The sequence below is a fragment of the Chelonoidis abingdonii genome, chromosome 13 (genome assembly GCF_003597395.2).
Source record: "Chelonoidis abingdonii isolate Lonesome George chromosome 13, CheloAbing_2.0, whole genome shotgun sequence".
In the NCBI taxonomy this organism is placed as follows: domain Eukaryota; kingdom Metazoa; phylum Chordata; order Testudines; family Testudinidae; genus Chelonoidis; species Chelonoidis abingdonii.
In genome coordinates, this window is record NC_133781.1 from 6,039,905 (window position 1) to 6,061,079 (window position 21,175).

Genomic DNA, 21,175 nt, shown 5'->3' on the forward strand with positions numbered 1-21,175 from the left:
GACAATAAACCCTACAACCGAGGGCAACCCAAAACCCCACCTACAACCCAAGGGAAGCCACCGACACCCTATCCTTCCACCTCATCAGTCTCCAGTAACTTACCTCAACCCAGTGACCCGTTAGCTGGAAGATGCTATAAGTGTAATGAACTGGGACATATAAAAGCCAACTGCCCAAAGAACCCCACCCGGGTGCAAGTCATTACACCACCATCACACCAAAGATCCCCAGGCCCAGATACCTCTCAAATCCCCTTGGAGCGAAGGGAAAATTTGAGAGTGGGCGGAAAGAAGGTTACCGTGTGGAGAGACACGGGGGCACAAGTGTCAGCTATCCACCAAGACTTGCTGAGAGTGCAATCCAAGCCATCCTCCAGATCATTAATGAAGATATCGAACAAAAACGGCCCCAGGACCGACCCTTGGGGCACTCCGCTTGAAACCAGCTGCCAACTAGACTTGGAGCTGTTGATCACTAATTCATCCTTATTTTCATCTTGAGGTTAGAAACAAAAACTATGTAAGAGGTGCTGAAAATGACTGCACATGATGGACCTGATTTTCAAAACTGCCCACCCAAAAATGCATCAGATATTAGGAATGGCAATATACAAAAACCTGTGGGAGAACACTTCAACCTCCCTGGCCACACAACAGCAGATTTTAAGGTGGCCATCCTGCAGCAAAAAAACTTCAGGACCAGACTTCAAAGAGAAACTGCTGAGTTTCAGTTCATTTACCAATTTGACACCATCATCTCAGGATTAAACAAAGACTATGAATGGCTTGCCAACTACAAAACCAGTTTCTCCTCCTAGCTTTTCACACCTCAACTGCTAGAACAGGGCCTCATCCTCCCTGACTGAACTAACCTTGTTATCTCTAGCTTTTTTCTTGCTTGCATATATATACCTGCCTCTAGAAATTTCCACTACATGCATCCGACGAAGTGGGTATTCACCCATGAAAGCTCATGCTCCAAATCATCTGTTAGTCTATAAGGTGCCACAGGATTCTTTGCTCCAAAAATGCATATTCAATTGTTCGCCCATTTTGCACAAATGGTTATTGTGCTTCATTAGAATTTAGGTAATTTCAAATGAGTAATTAGAGCTGGTTGAAACTCAGAATTTCTGTTTCACAGGAAATTTCAATGCTTCAAAATGTGTTTCATTCTGAATTAGAGCAAAACAAATATTTAGAATTGTTCTACAAAATGAAAATTCTGAGAAAAAAGGGTTTGGAAATTTCAAAAATTAGATTCAAAATGAATTTTTTTCTATTTTTAATTACTTTTATTATGTTTATGTTATCTTGCAATCATATTTTTCAGATATTGAAAGAAGCTTGCTGCTCTAATTAGTACGTTGAGTGCTTTTCTTCTTTTCTTCTTCAAAGTGTGAAACTGTTTCTTCACAACATGAACAGGAAACATTTAAAAAAAATTACACAGGAATTGTCATCAAAATTGCTCTGATTTCATGAACAATTTTAGTTTAAACAGAATGGCATTTTTTGATAGAAAACTGTTTTGATGAAAAATTTCTGCCCAGCATTAGTAGTTATGAATTTATTTGGCTATCTTCATACCCTAGATCCCAATTTGCATATGTGATCATGGTGGCTGTTGGCAGAAATTAGACTCACAGTAATCCATACACAATTTTCAAAATTAGACCTTATGTGCCTATTCCAAATATTAAATTATTTCAATTTTTAAAACCTGCTAATTATATCTGGCTTTCCATAGTGATTCCCACCTGTTGATCTCACAGGTGTTACTGAGGATAGTCATTTACAGATAGGGAAACTGAAGTTAAGTGACTTGCCTCAGGACACACAGCTGGGTAGGACAAATAATAGAACCCTGATGTCTTAACTTCTAGTCCAGTGCCCTGTCTGCTGGGCCAGGCTGACTCCCACGCTTGTGCGACTTATTTATTTTTCTCTGTTGTTCCTATGATTAGGAAGAAGAGCACATGTTACTTTCCACCCTACAGTTACTGTACACCGTTGGATACTGCTTGTCTCTCATTTCCCTTGTATTAGCTCTACTTATACTTCTGCTCCTCAGGTTAGTACCAACCAACATTACTACAATATGTCGTGTATTCTGGAATTTAACAACATATGGATTCTTTTTTCGAGTAACTAAGCTTATAATTCCATGTCAGATGTAACTATATACATTTACTATGCAAATATAATTCTTGAGCAATATCTGTTGATGGCAATAACATGAATACAATGATATTGTTCATAATGAAATTTATTCTAAAGGATTCATAAAAGAGGACATTTCTTTTTGTACTTCCACAGAAAACTTCACTGCACTAGAAATTACATCCATATAAATTTATTTGCTTCCTTTATACTGCGAGCCACAGCAGTTCTTATAAAAGATATCATATATCATAATACTTATTCAAAAAGACCAAATAATGAAACTGGATGGATTTCCTACTTCAGTTCTGAGGTAATTCTATTTTAGTTCATTGTTAATGGTGTAATTTGTGGTGCAAAAGTTAAAGTTACAAAACAGTTTCCCTTAGGAAAACAGGTTTTAGATGCTAAGTGGTGAATTATAAAAATTGAAATTTTGCAGGAAATAGCGTTCATGGAGAATTAGGGTAAAATTCTGGATCAGAATTGGTTTTTGTTTGATTTAGATATGATCATAAGAAAAATTTATACTAAGCACATTGTGCTGGTTAATAGTGTTGATAGTTGTCATCTAGAGACCTTGAATAATGCATAACAGCAATTTTGTTAAACCTACAATATTAGGAGCAAAGCTGTATATTTCTACTTGCTTGTATATGGCATTCTTTGTATTTACTCACCATTTATATATACACAATACTTATACATTCAAAAAGCTTTGTTGTACAACAGTTAAGATGGCTTGTCAAATAACATATTCATAAATTCTAAGGCCAAAAGGGACCATTTTGATCATCTAGTTTGACCTGCATTGAAATTCCCTCAAACAATCCCTGTTTGAACTAGATAGATAGATAGATAGATACCTGATATGAAACCACACAAAGAAAGAAGTGAAAAATTAACAGTCTAAGAGCCTGTCTACACTAGAAGATTTTGCCAATTCTATACCAGTCTAGTTAAATAATCAAACCTTTCCCTGCCCCAGTACAGACACAGTTTTACCAGTAGATAAGTGCTTATTCTTAAGTAGTTTATTCTGGTTCAGGAGGCAAAATAAGCTATAACATTATAAGTAACTTTTTACTGGTATAACTACATGCAAACTATACTTTTATCAATCTAACTATTTTAGGGTTGTTGTTTTTTAATGTAGACCAGACCTTCGGGTACATACCCTGAACTCCCACACCCACAGACCTTATTGCTGCCCAAAAGTAAACTACTGCTGTAATGGTATTTTTACCTGCAAATATATTTTTCAATGACTTTATGTCTTGTGTGCTATACTTTGCACCACACTGGGTGTGCTGCCTCGTAAAGAACAGAGACAAAGCTGGAACTCAAATTATGTGGAAACCTACAGATATTGTTTCTAGACATCATGACAACCACAACTACTATACATCACAGACCGCAATCTTAATTGTGCCTTCACTGGGTTGCCAGCCTTCCAGCACCTCCTTATCTCCCTCCCACTCAAATAAAATTGCTGTGAAGTCTCCTCCTCTCAAATCAATTGGTATCTCTGTCCTGGGTAGAGGAAAGTGTAGTAGGAAGAGAAAGCCTGGAGCACAGGGGCCTGGTGCAAGGCCTGAGGCCTGAACCAAAGTCAGCAAAAAATTATGCTATAAGCAAAAGTCAGACCCTGTCAAAAGCAGATACTTGCCTGCAAGTTCACTGTCTGCTATATAAACTTGGCACCGGTATTGCTAGCATTGCTAAAACACACTGAATATGTAAATACATTTTGGCAGGCTAGGAGAAAACATCCCAATCTACCACATGATAAGAGGGCTTGACAGAAGTGATAAATCATGATGTTTTGTCTGAAACTTCAGATGTAAAACTACAAAGACAGATAATGAATAGGGAAGTTTTGTCTGAAGCATCAAGAGAAAGTTACAATGGGAAGAAACAAATACGTCTTGGAATAAGTAAGATGATATATAAGTTGTTTGTCTCAATCTATAAATGTTGGGATGCCTTGTCTTAGGGCAGGTCTACACTACTGCTTAAACTGATCTAACTTTAGGGGGTGTGACAAATTTCGTGCTGTCCAAACTGGCGCTATGTTAGAAGGAGATGCTCTCCTACTGACATAACTTCCAATTCTCGCCGAGGTGGAGTAATTATACCAATAGGAGAGAGCTCTCCCACTGGCATAGTGCATCTTCACCAGATGTGCTATAGCAGTGCAGCTGCATCAGTGCAGCTGTGCCAATGTAGTGCTATAGTGTAGACTTGCCCTTAACCCTTTGTCTGACTGAGGGGTGAGTAAAAAGTCACACCACTCACTGAGCTGGTCCATTGTAATGGGCAGACAAGTCTTAGTATCCCTATAGAATCTATAGGTGCTATTACTGTGCTTCGTTGACAATACAGCTGGCCAAGTGCCTTCACCACTGAACTGAGTGTGTAGTCTTCTTGAGCAGTTCAACTGAGGTCTGCCAGGCCGACTACCTGGCCAGAGCCAGTGCAATACACAGAGAGAACACACACACAGCCAACAACTAATAGAAGGCTTTGGGCTTCTGCTTTGAGCTCCTCCTACACTCAGCTACTGTGCTCCTCACTTGTTCTCCTCTTGCAAATACAGCATGGCTCCTACCATCTGCTCCCTCATCCCCCCTTTTCTTCTTCTTAAAGGAGAAGTGGGCTTGTGGGGAAACAGCAGCAGCTTGAGCCGCTGCATTCTCATCTTCCCCTCCTCACCTTCTGAGAACATCTATCTGGTCCCCTGCTTTCCTGATAAAGAGCTGGATCCCTGCTCTATTCTATCCCCTTTCACTCCCCACTGCTGGTTGAATGAGACATCTAGCCAGGGTGGGGGGATCATCACTGGAGGGAGCAAATTGTTAGGAGGGACATGGCTCCTCTCAGTGGTTATGCCAGTGATCAGTACATCCTTCAGGCTATGTCTACACTACAGCTTATGTCGGCGTAACATAAGTTACACCGACATAAGCACTGGTGTGGACAACGCTAAGTTGGCAGGACAGCTTCTCACACTGACATAGCTACTGCTGCTCACAGGGACTGGAGAAGAGCTTACATTAGAGACCTGTGCCACTGTAAACTCCCTAGTGTAGCAGTACCCTCAAAATTAGTAACCATCCTTCAATATCAACCAACAAATAAGTCTTGAAAGTTGTGCAATGGTTTCATCAAAAGGAATGATACTAGAGAAGTCTATTTGTGCACTAGATTGGCATAAGGAAGATGAATCCAAGGATATGCTGGTACAATACTGCAAACTGAGGCACTGTGATGCCAGGAAAGAAGGGTGCAGCAGCTCTGAGAGTCACAGGTCATGGTGGTGCAATTCTGGTACATTGCAATGAATATGCACCTTACCTTCACTGCTGTAGATACAAATCATGTTACAGGAATCCTCCATAGAATGATTACTTGGGACTCCCAGAAGGCAAGGATAGGGAGAAGACAATGAACCAGAGTGTACATATCAGAATTCTGCTCTAGAACCTGGCGTGATGATGACATCGAGGCATGTGGCCTCAGCATTCGGGACGATGTTCAGGAAAGAGACTGGAAAATGGAAGTCATAAGAAAGCACAAGACAGTGGCTGCAGTGAGGACAATTACATTATGTTACTAGTCCTTATGGTGGCAAAAATTTTTTTGAAAACTGAGGGTAACCAGTCAATCGAGTGTTCCCCTCCTGAGCCTGCAGAACAGTGTCCTAGAGAGGTGTGAACTGCCTCATTCATCCCAGCAGTGACATTTATAACACTTATAAGAGTTGGTTATAAGTGAAATAATTATAACTATATCAGCTCTGATTTTTTTTAGCAGAAAAATCCAGTTAATATGATTCTCGCACAACCCCAAGCTGCATCCCACATCTTTCTAGGAAAAGCTCCAACTGTTCCCTAAATAGCTAATAAAACTTCCAGCTTCCTCTTCCAACTTCATTATGCAATGTCAATTCCAGTAAAAATTTAAAAATTCAGTATAAAATAAAAGCAGCAGAGAATCCTGTGGCACCTTATAGACGAACAGACGTTTTGGAGCATGAGCTTTGGTGGGTGAATACCCACTTCGTTAGATGCATGTAGTTGAATTGATTATATTATTCATAAATTCATAGATTTCAGACCAGAAAAGACTGTTATAATCATCTAGTCTGATTCTTTCAGAACATAGGACATAAATTTCATTCTGTCGTACCTGTATCAAGCCTATAACTTCTGACAAAGCTAGAGCAAACCTTAGACAGACATCCAATCTTAATATAAAGACATCAAGTGATGAAGAATCCATCACATCTCTATCTAAGTTATTCCAATGGTAAATTACCGTCTTAGTTAAATATTTTTGGCTTATTTCCAGTTTGAACTTATCTAGTTTCATCTTCCAGACCCTGTATCTTTTTCTGCCTTTATGTGCTAGATCAAAGAGCCCTCTATTATGAGAAATCTCTTCTTCACATAGATACTTACAGATTGTCATCAAATCACTTGCTAACCTCTTTGATAAGCTAAATAGACTGAACTTTCAAGTGTCTCACAGTAAGGTGGGTTTTTAAGACATTCTGGTAGCTCTTTTCTTTTCCCTTTCCTATTTTAAGGTAACAAAACAGTTATCTTTATCAATCAAACTTGTCATCTCATTAAAAATATCAAGTTTGTTGGGCAAAACATATTTTCTAAAAAAAACAAAAAAAAACCACGTGGAGTAGCATTAATTGTGTTGCCATATTTTAATTCAGTACTGACTGCATCCTTTACCAGCAATGCTATGATGTTGCCCAGGATCAATGTCAAACTAATAGATCTATAGTTACCCAGGTCATCCTGTTTACCCCTGTCCAATATTGGCACATTAGCTTATTTTCCAGTCTCTAAAACTTTCTCATATTTAAAGACATGTTAAGAATCTGCATCATTAGTTCACAGAGCTCCTCTGTCAATTATTTAAAACTCTTGCATACAAATTGCCCAGTCTTGCAGGTTTATAAATGTTAAATTTAGTATACACTGTTTTATGCCTTAGTTACTGTTGGAATATAAAGTATTCCATTATCACAGTGAGATCTGAATACATCATCCAGCTTCTTTTCAAATACAGAACTATTTATTGAATACATCTGCCTTTTATGCGTCATTATTGACCATATTACCATCTTCAATTGATAATGGATGTATACAATTGATAAGAGTTTATTTGTGTCCTACATACTTTTAAATCACTTACTCATTCCCTAGCATCAGCCCCTTTTGTTGTCAATGTAATGCTCTCCTGACTAGTCATAGAGTGTGCTGAGCAGCTATCCTCAGGTGTGTCATGTGCTGTTCTCTCTTGCTTTTTCCCAGCTGAATCTGCAGAGACATTTCCTGCAGCTTCCGTGCTGAGTACCTGATAGCAATTGGATACTTCTAGTAGCGCGTATTTCTTTCTGTGGTGATCACAGAAGATTAGGGTTGGAAGAGACCTCTAATCATCTAGTCCAATCCCCTGCTCAAAGCAGGATCAACCTCAGCTAAATCATCCCAGCCAGACCTTTCACAAGCCGGGCCTTAAAAACCTCTAAGGATGGAGATTCCACCACCTCCCTAGGTAACCCATTCCAGTGCTTCACCTCCCTTCTAGTGAAATAGATTTTCTTAATAACCGCCCTAGACCTCCCCCAGTGCAACTTGAGACCATTGCTAATTGTTCTGTCATCTGCCAACACTGAGAACAGCCTAGCTCCATCCTCTTTGGAACTCCCATTCAGGTAGTTGAAGGCTGCTATCAAGTCCCGCCGCACACACACACACACACTTTTCTTTTTTGCAGACTAAATAAACCCAGTTCCTCAGCCTCTCTTCGTAACACATGTGCCCCAGCTCTCTAACCATTTTCATTGCCCTCTGCTGGACTCTCGCCAATCTGTCCACATACTTTCTGTAGTGGGGGGCCAAAAACTGGACGCAATACTCCGATGTGGCCTCACCAGTGCCAAATAGAGTAGAATAATCACTTCCCTTGATATGCTGGCAATGCTCGTACTAATGCAGCCCACTATGTTGTTAGCGTTCCTGGCAACAAGGGCACACTGTTGACTCATATCCAGCTTCTCGTCCACTGTAAACCCCAGGTCCTTTTCTGCAGAACTGCTGCTTAGCCAGTTGGTCCCCAGCCTGTAGCAGTGCATGGGATTCTTCTATCGTATGTGCAGGATTCTGCATTTGTTCTTGTTAAACCTCATGAGATTTCTTTTGGCCCAATCCTCCAATTTGTCTAGGTCCCTCTGGACCCTATCCCTACCCTCCAGCATATCTACCTCTCCCCCCAGATTAGTGTCATCTGCAAACTTGCTGAAGATGCAATCCAGATCATTAATGAAGATGTTGAACAAAATCAGCCCCAGGACTGACCCCTGGGGCACTCCGCTTGATATCGGCTGCCAACTAGACATTACGCCATTGATCACTACACGTTGAGCCCAACAATCTAGCCAGCTTTCTATCCACTTTATAGTCCATTCATCCAACCCATACTTCTTTAACTTGCTGGCAAGAGTATTGTGGGAGACCATATCAAAAGCTTTGCTAAAGTAAAGGTATATCATGACTTGCCCTTGGTGAATCCATGTTGACTGTTCATGATCACTTTCCTCTCCTCCAAGTGCTTCAGAATGGATTCCTTGAGGACCTGCTCCATGATTTTCCTGGGGACTGAGATGAGGCTGATCAGTTTGTAGTTCCCTGGATTCTCCTTCTTCCCTTTTTAAAAGATGGGCACTATATTTGCCTTTTTCCAATTGTCTGGGACCTCCCTCAATTGCTACGTGTTTTCAAAGATAATAGCCAATGGCTCTGCAATCACATCAGTCAACTCCCTCAGCACCCTCGGATGCATTGCCTCCAGCCCCATGGACTTGTGCATGTCCAGCTTTTCTAAACAGTCCTTAACCTGTTCTTTTACTACTGAGGGCTGCTCACCTCCTCCCTATACTGTGCTGCCCAGTGCAGTAGTCTGGGAGCCGACCTTGTCTGTGAAGACTGAGGTCAAAAAAGCATTGAGTCCTTCAGCTTTTTCAATATCATCTGTCACTAGGTTGCCTCCCCCATTCAGTACTGGTCTCATACTTTCCCTGACCTTCTTTTTGTTGCTAACATACCTGTAGATATCCTTCACATCCCTTGCTAGCTGCAACTCCAGTTGTGCTTTGGCCTTCCTGATTACACCCCTGCATGCTTGAGCAATATTTGTATACTCCTCCCTATTCACCTGTCCAAGTTTCCACTTGTAAATTTCCTTTTTGTGTTTAAGCTCACTGAAGATTTCTCTGTTAAGCCAAACTGGTCGCCTGTCATATTTCCTATTCTTTCTGCACATCAGCATGGTTTGTTTCTGCACCCTCAATAAGGCTTCTTTAAAATACAGCCAGCTGTCCTGGACTCTTTCCCCTTCATATTAACCTATCAAGGGATCCTGTCCATTAGTTCCCTGAGGGAGTCAAAGTCTGCTTTTCTGAAGTCCAGGGTCCGTATTTTGCTGCTCTCCGTTCTTTCGTCAGGTTCCTGAACTCGACCATCTCATAGTCACTACTGCCCAGGCTGTCACCCACCTCTACTTCTGCTACCAATTCTTCCCTGTGTGTGAGCAGCAGGTCAATAGGAGCACAGCCCCTAGTTGGTTCCTCCAGCCCTTGCACCAGGAAGTTGTCCCCAACACTCTCTAAAAACTTCCTGGATTGTCTGTGCACTGCTGTATTGCTCCCCCAGCAGATGTCAGGGTGATTGAAATCCCCCCTGAGAACCAAGGCCTGTGATCTGAAAACTTCTATTAGTTGTCTGAAGAAAGCTTTGTCTACCTCATCCTCCTGGTCTGGTGGTCTATAGCAGATGCTCACCATGACATCACCCTTGTAGCTCTCACCTCTAAACTTAGCCCAAAGACTCTCAACAAGCTTTCTCTCCAATTTCATACTGGAGCTCTGAGCAATCATACTGTTCTCTTACATACAGTACAACTCCTCACCATTTTTCGCTTGCCTGTCGTTCCTGAACAATTTATATCCATGCATGACAGTGCTCCAGTCATGTGAGTTACCCCACCAAGTCTCTGTTATTACAATTACATCATAGTTCCTTGACTGTGCCAGGACTTCTAATTCTTCTTGCTTCTTTCTCAGGCTTCTTGAGTTTATGTACAGGCACTTAGATAACTAGCCGATTGCTCTGCTAACTCATTAATTCTGCTTTCTGTCATAGAATCAGGCAGCCTCCTTGTGTTCCTCCAGTATCTCACTTCCCAACTTACCTCAGAGCTTAGGTCTCCATCTCCCAGAGAACCTAGTTTAAAGCCCTCCTCACTAGGTTAGCAGGTCTGCCTGCGAAGATGCTCTATACCCTTTTTCATTAGGTGGATCCCAATCTCTTCCTAGCAATCCTTCTTCCTGGAACAACAGCCCATGGTCAAAGAATTCAAAGCCCTCTCTCTGACACCACCCGCATAACCATGCATTTACTTCCAGAACTCAATGGTCCCTACCTGGGCCTTTTCCTTCAACAGGGAGGATGGACGAGAACTCAACTTGCACCTCAAACTCCTTTATCCTTCTTCCTAGAGTCTTAAGTGACTTGCTCACGGTCATTGGAGAAGCAGTAAGGGGTAGCGGTCCGAGGGCTTGATCAGGCTCGGCAGACAGTCCATCACATCCTGAGTTCTAGCTCCAGGCAAGCAGCACACTTCTCGCATTTCCCAGCCTGGATGGCAGATAGATAACTCCGTCTAGATAGCAGATGGAGGACCGTTAGGTGGGAGTTCCTGACCACCACCACCCGTCTCCTTTTCTTGGGAGTGGTGGTCATTGAACCCCTGTCCCTAGGACAATGCATCCCATGCCTTCTGGTCGATCCCTTCCGATCCCTTCCCTCAGATGACTCTTCCAAACCGTTCTCTTCCATAGTACCTGTGCAAAGAGCCTGAAAACCAATAGGTTCCCTCCCTACAAACTACTCAGCTCATGCAAGAGCTCCTTAATCAGATAATAAGGCTGCTCCTTGTATGGACTTCTCCTGGCGTTCCTCCTATCTTGGTATTAGGGTTCATCAATAAGTTTCAAAGAACCTACTTAGGAATCATCCTGAAAGAATGAACAGTCTCAAAGGTTGCACTAGAAATGGCTGAGCTGCACTAACGCTAGAGCAGTGGAAGGAGATTTCCCTACATTTCTTCATAGACAAGGACAGAGAGGTCCAGTCCCTCCCCAAGCTTCCTGTTAGTCATGCGGCATCTTCTTCTAAGAAATCATGATGTGTATGTGTGAATCCCCACAGCAAGCCTGGCCCACATGAGGTGCTTGGTTGTTTTTTTGGGATTACACACACACACTCACACTGTTTTTAACACAAACACACACACTCACACACTGTTTTTAGCATGTTGGAGACAAATATATTCTGATTCTGATTAGCTGATTTTGGCTGTAGATGGTATCACAGGTTTGCATCTATTCTCAATGGCACAGGTAGGACCTCATCATGGAAGTGCAGCAACCCAGTTAAAGCTACAGAAGGGTGTCTGACTGAACCAAATATTTATTACAATTGTTAATTTTTAAATAATATAAAATATACCATAAGAGCAACAGTATTGTTCAGAGATTTTACAGTACTACAACGTGTAATTAACTACTATTATTAAATACTTCCTGATGTCTTATTTCTGCAGATTTTAACCATTTGCAGGACTTCCCAGTTTTTCTTGCACTACTTTGTTGGTGCAAATTATTTTTGGCTTTTAGTTGAAGGACTTTATCTCCACACATTATTGGTGACTGCTGTGCTTTCTGAAAGCCTAATGCTTCAAAGATATATTGTGATAGGATGGGGTAAGTAAACAATTTCAGATAAGTTATTTGTCTGCTTTTATATCAAAAAATAAATGATAGGTAAACAAAGTTTTGGTGCTTTGTGAAAGAAAGAGAAAAGCTGATTATTTGAACTCCCTGAAATTTGTTAACTTCCCTATGCTAACGAGGTGTCCAGAACTGATCATGTGATCATAATGTACTTTGTAACGACATAATATGTCATGTCCAGCGGGTGTCTGCACACACTGGAAATTAGTAAATTCCCTGGGGACTGGGTGAAAGCATCCTGTGAATGTGGAGCATGGAGGGATAGCCAGGGAAATTACTGAGACTGGGCAGAGGGACTGGCTTCAGGCTGGAAAGGGGCATCCCAGTAGATCTTACTGCTGTTCCTATGGAACTTTCTTGGCACCTGGTGACCAGTTTTTCCCCACCCCTGGCAGCTGGCACCCTTTGCGCCAATGTCCTCCTGCTCCCACCCAGGTGCCAGTGCACTGTCCAATTCCCCGCACCTAGGCCCACCGAGAGCAATTCTAGGCCAGAAGGCCACGGCCGTCCATGCGGGAAGCCCACTACACAATGCTGTTATTTCCAGGACTGCACCAGCCCACGAGGCCCTCCAAAGCGCAGAGCACTGAACAGTCATGTGTGCCTGTAGGAGCCCTGTGGCCCCCCAGGACAATTTAAAAGGGCCTGGGGCTCCCAGCTGCTGCTGCCATTACTGCAACAGTAGCGGTAGCTAGGGGCTTTGGGCCCTTTTAAATCTCCCAGGCCCCTGGGCAATTGCCCCTTCCCACCACATCGGCAGGCTTGCCTGCACCTGCAGCTGGTACACATGCTCCTGCCCCTCTTCTGGGCCAGGTTTCTGAGCCAAGATCTGCTGCCTTCTCCCTGGTGGCCAGCCTGATTTCATGCTCTGCAGCGTTCACTCCAGCCCCTCTTCTGGATTCCACTCGTACCTTCTCCCCCTGCTTATGTGCACAGGAGGGCCACAATCTTGCCTCCACAAGATATTGGTTGGGTCCCACTATTCCTCCGGCACCCGATTACACTGCCCTGGTATCATCCCCTTTTTCATAACAGAAAATCCATTCTTACACTTTCTGCATGTCAATCAAGTATTAAAGCAATTCCAAATTTTCTATTTAATACATCATCATATTATGACATTTATCCAAAAATGTCTCCATTTCATATAGTCACTCTGTGTCTGCACATTATAATGGGACGCAGGGCTAGCATAGTTGAAGTGGCAGGAGCATTCTATTTTAATGGGAATAATGGAATTCTCAGTGTGTTTTGAGTTAGAGGTTAAACCTGAGCTGCTTGTTGTAAATTGTGAATTGGTAACCCAGGGAAAGCAGACAATCTGACCTAAGTTATAATTTCTTCAAAAAACATCATGTTACCAAAATATTTTCACTGTCTCATTGTTTCTTAAATTTGGACCTCTTTTTAAAATGTAATGAAGCAACATGAAGTATGAAATCACTGTGTATAGTTCTTCAGTATGTATAGTTTCATGAATGCTTCATAAAGAGTATGACATCGTCCGTGTTACTAGTTACTAAGGTTTAATAAGTCACAGGCTTGATGCAGGTACTCCTGGCCTGTGTTATACTGGAGGTCAGACTATATCAGGGGAGGGCAAACTACGTCCCACGGAATGGCCCCAGCCCACGGGATTGCCAGTCCCATGGCACAGAGGGGCTAAGGCAGGCTTCCTGCCTGCCCTGGCCCCGCCCCACTCCCGGGAGTGGCCAGCACCATGTCCCTGCAGCCCTTGGGGCAGGGGGACAGAGGACTCTGTGCACTGCCCTCGCCTTCAGGCACTGCCCCTCACAGCTCCCATTGGCCGGGAATGGGGAACTGCAACCAATAGGACCTTTGGGGGTGGTACCCACAGGCAAGGGCAGCACACGGCAGAGCCATCTGCCCCACCCCCAGGAGCCACTGCCGGACATGCTGGTCACTTCCGGTAGCATCATGGAGCCAGGACAGGCAGGAAGCTTGCCTTAGCCCCACTGCGTGCCACTGCCACCCCGGAGCCGCTCGAGGTAAGAGGCGCCAAGCCAGAGCCCGCACCACAACCCCCTCCTGCACCCCGCATCCCTACTCCCTGCCCAGAGCCCCCTACTCCACTTCCGTGAGCCTCCTACCACACCCGTCCTGCACCCCAACCCCTTGTCCTTAGCCCCTTCCTGCACACTGCACACCCTCCCAGACCCTGCACTCCCTCTCACACCCCTGCCCCAGCCCTATATTCATGGTCCTGCACACGATTTCTCCACCCAGATGTGGCCCTCGGGCCAAAAAGTTTGTCCACCCCTGGACTAGATGGTTTTAGTAGTTTCTTCTGGCCTTAAAATCAATGGCTTTATGTCAGTTTATGAATTAGAAATCTGACCTCCCTGTCTAAAGGTCAAGGACTCAAGCCCTCTTGTTTATCACTGGGGTTAGGGAAGACTTTATGGTTGCATATAGCAGAATTTGGTTTTCCAATTTTCTTTTCTAAAAAATTAATGTATTTAATTCACATAGTGAGAAAACATCCTTTAAAACAAGTTTTATACTTAAAATGCATAATCAATTAATTGTGCTGTGACATACAACAAATTACAGATGTTCTCCATTTCAATCATTTGTCCCACACGTTGATAGCTCATATCACGCATTGGCAGGTTTCAAGGTTGAGTAAGGCCCAGATCAGCAAAGGTACCTAGGCTCAACTGCAGTCCACAAAGCTCCCACTCAGCTGCCCCCTAACCTAGAGGGGCCTAAACTCACTCAGCACATGAATGTTTAGAGTAAAAGATCTCTAGGTAACTATGTCTCTGCCTTTGGGCATGCACACTGCTGTCTCCCTCTCAGTGCCTGGATGCCTGTCTGCCACTTAATCCCCAGTATGGTCCATAAACGGGGAAGACAGGAAGACGAGTGCCTTTCTCACATGTGGGGCCTGATCCAATAGATGTACTCAGAGACCACCTACTGGATTGGGTCTCATTCAAAATCTTGCCCCAAGAGAAGGAGGTGGTGGCTTTTAGCCTAGTGGCTAGAACACTTGCCTGGGCTACAGGACACACAGGTTCAGTTCCCACTTCTACCTAATGGGGAGAAAGGATTGGCTCAGGGTCTCTCTTCACGCTCCAGAGGATGCTGAAACCACAGAGCTATGGGATGTGCTGATGGGGTGTTCCCACACTCTCTCCAGTTGAAGCTTTTCCATGGTGTATAAATACTTAAAAAGTCACTGGGCAAGAGAATGAGAATGACTTTATAACCTGCTAAGGGCACCCACCTGCTAGGTGGGAGACCCAAGGTCCAGTCCCCTTGCTTCATTATCTATTCAGTTTTTTATCCAAAGTGGAACAGGAGAGTCAAATGGAGTACCATATCAGACTATCATATCACTCAATGGCTACATCACCCTCCTGAGACATTTGGGGATCCCTGTTCAAAGCCTTTCTCTCATTAGGTAGTTGGGGGAATTGAACAAGCGTCTGCATCATATGACTGGAACGTAACCAATGTAACATCAATTTTTAAAGAGTTCCAGTGGAGATCCTGGCAATTACAGGTCTCAGTACTGGGCAGACTGGTAGAATACATAGTAAAAAACAGAATTACTAGACATAGATCAGCATGATTTGTTGGGGAAGAGTCAACATGGTTTTTGTACAGAGAAATCATGCCTCACCACTCTACTAGAATTCTTTAAGGTTGTCCACAAGCATGCGGACAGGAGTAATCCGTTGATATAGCGTACTTGGATTTTCAGACAAAGTCCCTCACCAAAGACACTTAAGCAAAGCAAGTAGTCATGGGATACCATGGAAGGTCCTCTCATGGATCAGTAACTGGTTAAAAGATAAGAAACAAGGGGTAGGAATAAATGGTCATAGGAGGAGAAACTAAAAGATTATTTTTTTTTATGAAAAGATTTAGGTCTGTTGATTAATCGCACTTAACTCACGTAATTAACTCAAAAAATTAATCATGATAAAAAAATTAATCATGATTAATCAGCGTTTTAATGACACTCTTACAATGGAATACCAATTGAAATTTATTAATATGTTTGATGCTATTCTACATTTTCATATGTATGTTGTTATTGAAATCAAAGTGTATATTATTTTTATTACAAATATTTGCACAGTAAAAATGATAAAAAAATAGTATTTTTCAATTCACCTAAGACAAGTACTGTAGTGCAAGTGCAACTTACAAATGTAGATTTTTTTTTAGTTACATAACTGCACTCAAAAACAAAACAATGTAAAAATTTAGAGCCTACACGTCCACTCAGTCCCACTTCTTGTTCAGCTAATCACTAAGACAAATAAGTTTGTTTACATTTACGGGTGATAATGCTGCCCTCTTCTTATTTACAATGTCACCAGACAGTGAGAACAGGTATTTGCATGGCATTTTTGTAGCTGGCATTGCAAGTTATTTATGTGCCAGATGTGCTAAACATTTATATGCCCCTTCATGCTTTGGCCACCATTCCAGAGGACGTTTCCATGCTGATGAGGCTCGGTAAAAAAATAATGTGTTAATTAAATTTGTGACTGAACTCCTTGGGGGAGAATTGTGTGTCCCCTACTCTGTTTTACTGCATTCTGCCATATATTTCATGTTATAACAGTCTCGGATGATGACCCAGCACATGTTGTTCATTTTAAGAACACTATCACTGCAGATTTCACAAAATATAAAGAAGGTACCAATGTGAGATTTCTAAAGATAGCTACAGCACTCAACCCAAGGTTTAAGAATCTGAAATGCCTTCCAAAATCAGAGAGGGACGTGGTGCGGAGCATGTTTTCAGAAGTCCTAAAAGAGCAACACTCCAATGCGGAAACTAAAGAACCTGAACTACCAAAAAAGAAAATCGACCTTCTGCTGGTGGCATCTGACTCAGAAGATGAAAATGAATATGCCCTGGTGCGCACTGTTTTGAATTGTTATCGAGCAGAACTCACCATCAACATGGACGCATGTCCCCTGGAATGGCGGTTGAAGCATTAAGGGACATATGAATCTTTAATGCATCTGGCACATAAATATCTTGCAATGCTGGCTACAACAGTGTCATTAGAATGCCTGTTCTCACATTCAGGTGACATTGTAAACAAGAAGCGGGCAGCATTATATCCTGCAGCTGTAAACGAACTTGTTTGTCTGAGCGATTGGCTGAACAAGAAGTAGGACTGAGTGTACTTGCAAGTGCTAAAATTTTACATTGTTTTAGTTTTGAATGCAGGGCTCTTGTTTTTTGTTTTTTTTGCAAAGTCTACATTTGTATGTTCAACTTTCATGATAAAGAGATTGCACTACAGTACTTGTATGAGGTGAATTGAAAAATACTATTTTTTTTTATATAGTGCAAATACTTATAAGGAAAAATAAATATAAAGTGAGCACTATACACTTTGTATTCTTGTTGTAATTGAAATCAACATATTTGAAAATGTAGAAAACATCAAAAAATATTTAAATAGACAGTATTCTATCGTTTAACAGTGCGATTAATCACAATTATTTTTTTAATCCTGCGATTAATCTCAATTCATTTTTTAATTACTTGACAGCCTTAAAAAGATTATAAAAAGATTAAGGCTGTTCATCTTAGAAAAGTGATGACTAAGAGGGGATATGATAGAAGTCTATAAAATCATGAACTGTATGGAATAGGTGAATAGAGAAATATTATTTACCCTTTCCCTCAATACAAAAAAGGGGCCAGCTTATGAAATTAATAGACAGCAGGTTTAATACAAATAGAGGACGCACTTTTTTCACACAAAGCATAATTAACCTATGGCATTCACTTCCATGGAATGTTGTGTATAACTGCATTCAAAAAAGAACTAGATAAGTTCAAGAGGATTGGTCTATCAATGGCTGTTAGTCCAGGTGGTTAGGGATGCAACTCCATGCTCCAGACAATCCTAAACCTCTGAGTGCCAGAACTGGGAGGGAAAGATAGGCAGATCTCTTCAGCATTGCCCTGTTGCATACATTCCCTGTGAAGCTCTGGTACTGGCCACTGTTGAAGACAGGAGACTGGTCTAGATGGACCATTGGTCTGACCCAGTATGGTCATTCTTATGTTCTTTAGTTCTCTAATCACTGGATTAAAGCTATGTCTACACTACAGCTTAAGTTGGCATAATTTATGTCACTCAGGGGTATGAATAAACCACCCCCCTGAGTGACATAAATTACACTGACATAAGTGCTGCTGTGGACAGTGCTATGTTGTTGGGAAAGCTTTTCCCGCTGATGTAGCTTCTGCCACTCATGGAGATGGTTTTGTTAAGCCAATGGAAGAGCTTTCTCCCATCAACACAGAGCATCTTTGCTAGACATGCCCTGAGAGTTATAAGATCAGTACCACCACCTCCTCTCCAGCTGTTTTGTGTGGACTGACACAGGTGCCTAACTCATCCTCAAAATAAATGACTTAGGTGCCTGAGCCACATAACTCCAGGAGAGGAGTTCCTAACTGTGAATCACTAGCAGAGATAAGCACCTCCCTTCAGCCTGAACAGGCACCCAACTGTGGAGAAGGGTGGGGCTTTGGACACACCTCTCTTGTTGGCATCTCTCATTGGCTAGCTTAGGTGGCTTCCCATTTAGCGCACTTAATTTTGTGGATCACATTCTTAGGCACCTATCTCTCCCCATTCATTGTATTGGGAGCCTAGCACCTAACTCAGGCTTTGTGGATGGTTGTGTGTTCCTGTGATTTTCTAGCCACCTAAATGTTAGGAACTGTAATGCTCAGCAACACAATTCCAAGCCTAAATTAGTGATGACAAACTATAATGACAGAATATTACACTTCTCTTTCTGTATGACTTATATTGACTTCAGAAGAGACAATTTTAGTCCTTGCTCACTGAATGGCACTATGACCACTGCTGTGACTACTCCACTTATGAAGACTTATGAGTCTGCTACTACCTCTGAGCTTCCAGACCTGTTCCTTTACCTGAAGGAATAGCAGCTCATTCTTTTAAATCCAGAGGTCACAGTCATAGAATCATAGAAAAGCAGGTGTGGAAGGGACCTTGGTAGGTCATCCAGTTGAAGCCCCTGCACTGAGGTAGGACTAAGTATTATTCAGACTATCCCTGGCAGGTGTTTGTCTAGCCTGCTCTTAAAAACCTCCAATTATGGAGATTCTATAATCTGTCTAGGTAACTTCTTTCAGTGCATAATTGCCCTTACAGTATAAGAAGTTCTTCTTAAAGTCTAACCTAAATCTCCCTTGCTGCAGTTTAAGCCCATTACTTCTTGTCCTATCCTCAGTGGCTAAGGAGAACAATTTATCACTGTCCTCTTTAAAGCAACCTTTTATGTTATCCCCTCTCAGTCTTCTCTTCCCCAGACTAAACATATCTAATTTTTTTCAATCATTCCTCGGAGGTCATGCTTTCTAGATCTTTAATCATTTTTGTTGCTTTCCTCTGGACTTTGTTCAATTTGTCCACATCTTTCCTGAAATGTGATGCCCAGAACTGGACACAATATTCCAGCTGAGGCCTTATCAATGCTGAGCAGAGTGAAAGGATTACTTCTTGTGTCTTGCTGCTAATACATCCAAGAATTATGTTTGGGTTTTTTTGCAAAAGTATTACATCGTTGACTCATATTCCATTTGTGATTGATGATAAACCCTAGATACTTTTCTGCAGTACATCTTCCTAGGCAGTCATTGCCCATTTTGTATTTGTGCAACTGATTATTCCTTCCCAAGTGTAATACTTTCCATTTGTTCTCATTGGATTTCATACTATTTATTTCAGAACATTACTCCAGATGGTCAAGATAATTTTGAATTTTAATCCTGTCCTCCAAAGAGCTTGCAACTGAGACAGTTACTGAATGTCTCCAGTTCAGGTATCCACATTTTAGAAAGAATGTTGAAAAATTGGAGAGAGTGCAGGAAAGTTACTAAGAAGATTGTAACAGGGAACATGGAGAGTTTTGGCAGCCCAATTGTAGGACCGCTGGCTGGGTTGAGGACCCTCAGTCTTTAATGTGGGAGAGAATAGGGGGACCCAGAGCCTCCCTCTCCACCAGGTCCCAACCCCTGAACAGGGGGAGCACTCCCAGCAGGACATCTAAATCCACTTCCCTGGGCTACTTCCTACCAATGTCTGTTAAGTTTGAGGCATGGTGCGTCTACTCCAGTTCACTGAATGGCTTGCCTCCCATAGCATCCTCTTGTGGATCTTGGGCGTGCCCTCCTGCGGTTCCAGACTCCTTCTGGTGGGGCAGGCACAAGTTGATGAAGCCAAACGCACAATGTCTCTGAACTTTTCTCACTCAGTTATCTCCAGTGCCAGAGACTCCTACATCTACTTTGCAGTGTCCTTTGGCTGGGGAGACAGTGCTTACTGCCAGATGGCTGCCTTGGCTGGCAGGCTAGTACCCCTGTGTCTCAGGCAGGGAGATAGCTAGATCCTGCCCCTTCACCAGTCAGTCCCAAACTGAGCCAGGCTCCCTCCCTTTCTCCGTCCTCCAGGCCTGATATAATGGGGCAGGGGTAGCTGGGCCCAAAGGCTCTCTTTAACCCCTACTGTGCTGGTGAGCAGTGTCTCTGCTTCATCAAGTGATACAAGATCTGAAAAACCTGACTTCAAGTAAGAGACTAAAGGAACTCAATTTCTATAGTTTATGGAGGAGACATTAAAGAGGTGACTTGATCACAATCTCTAAGTACAGTGGACAGTAGTTTATCAGATCTAATTGGGACCAGGGCCAGATCAGATAACCAAAAATTTGGATAATCTGGACAATGAGGAAGGGTGAGGCTGCAGCAACATCTAGCAGCCACAGGACAGTTTGCCTGCTTCTGGATCTGCGTGAACTGGTTCTTTGGATAATATGGAAAGCTGGCTAATGGAGGGTTGGATAAATGCGGTTCTACTGTACTTATGGAGAGAGAAGAATGCTCATACTAGAGGGTTCTTTAATCTAGTAGGCAGAGGCATATGGCATCCAATGGCCATAAACTGAAGTCAGAAAAGTTTGAATTGAAAATAAGGCACAAATTTATAAGAGCATAGTAATCAACTACTGCTCACCTGTGGCACTGTATTATGGTCCCACAGTCCTTGAAGAACAACATATTGGAACATAAGGGACACCAGAACCCCACAG

The 21,175-nt window shown here is 42.4% G+C and overlaps 1 protein-coding gene across 1 annotated transcript in view; it reads left to right on the forward strand.

Moving 5' to 3' along the window:
* GLP2R (glucagon like peptide 2 receptor) overlaps positions 1 to 21,175 on the forward strand; it is a 145,308-nt gene that overhangs the window by 52,501 nt on the left and 71,632 nt on the right. The window contains 3 exon segments of the mRNA XM_075072002.1: positions 1,968 to 2,074; positions 2,320 to 2,476; positions 11,851 to 12,010. Coding sequence (XP_074928103.1) covers positions 1,968 to 2,074; positions 2,320 to 2,476; positions 11,851 to 12,010 — 424 coding nt within the window.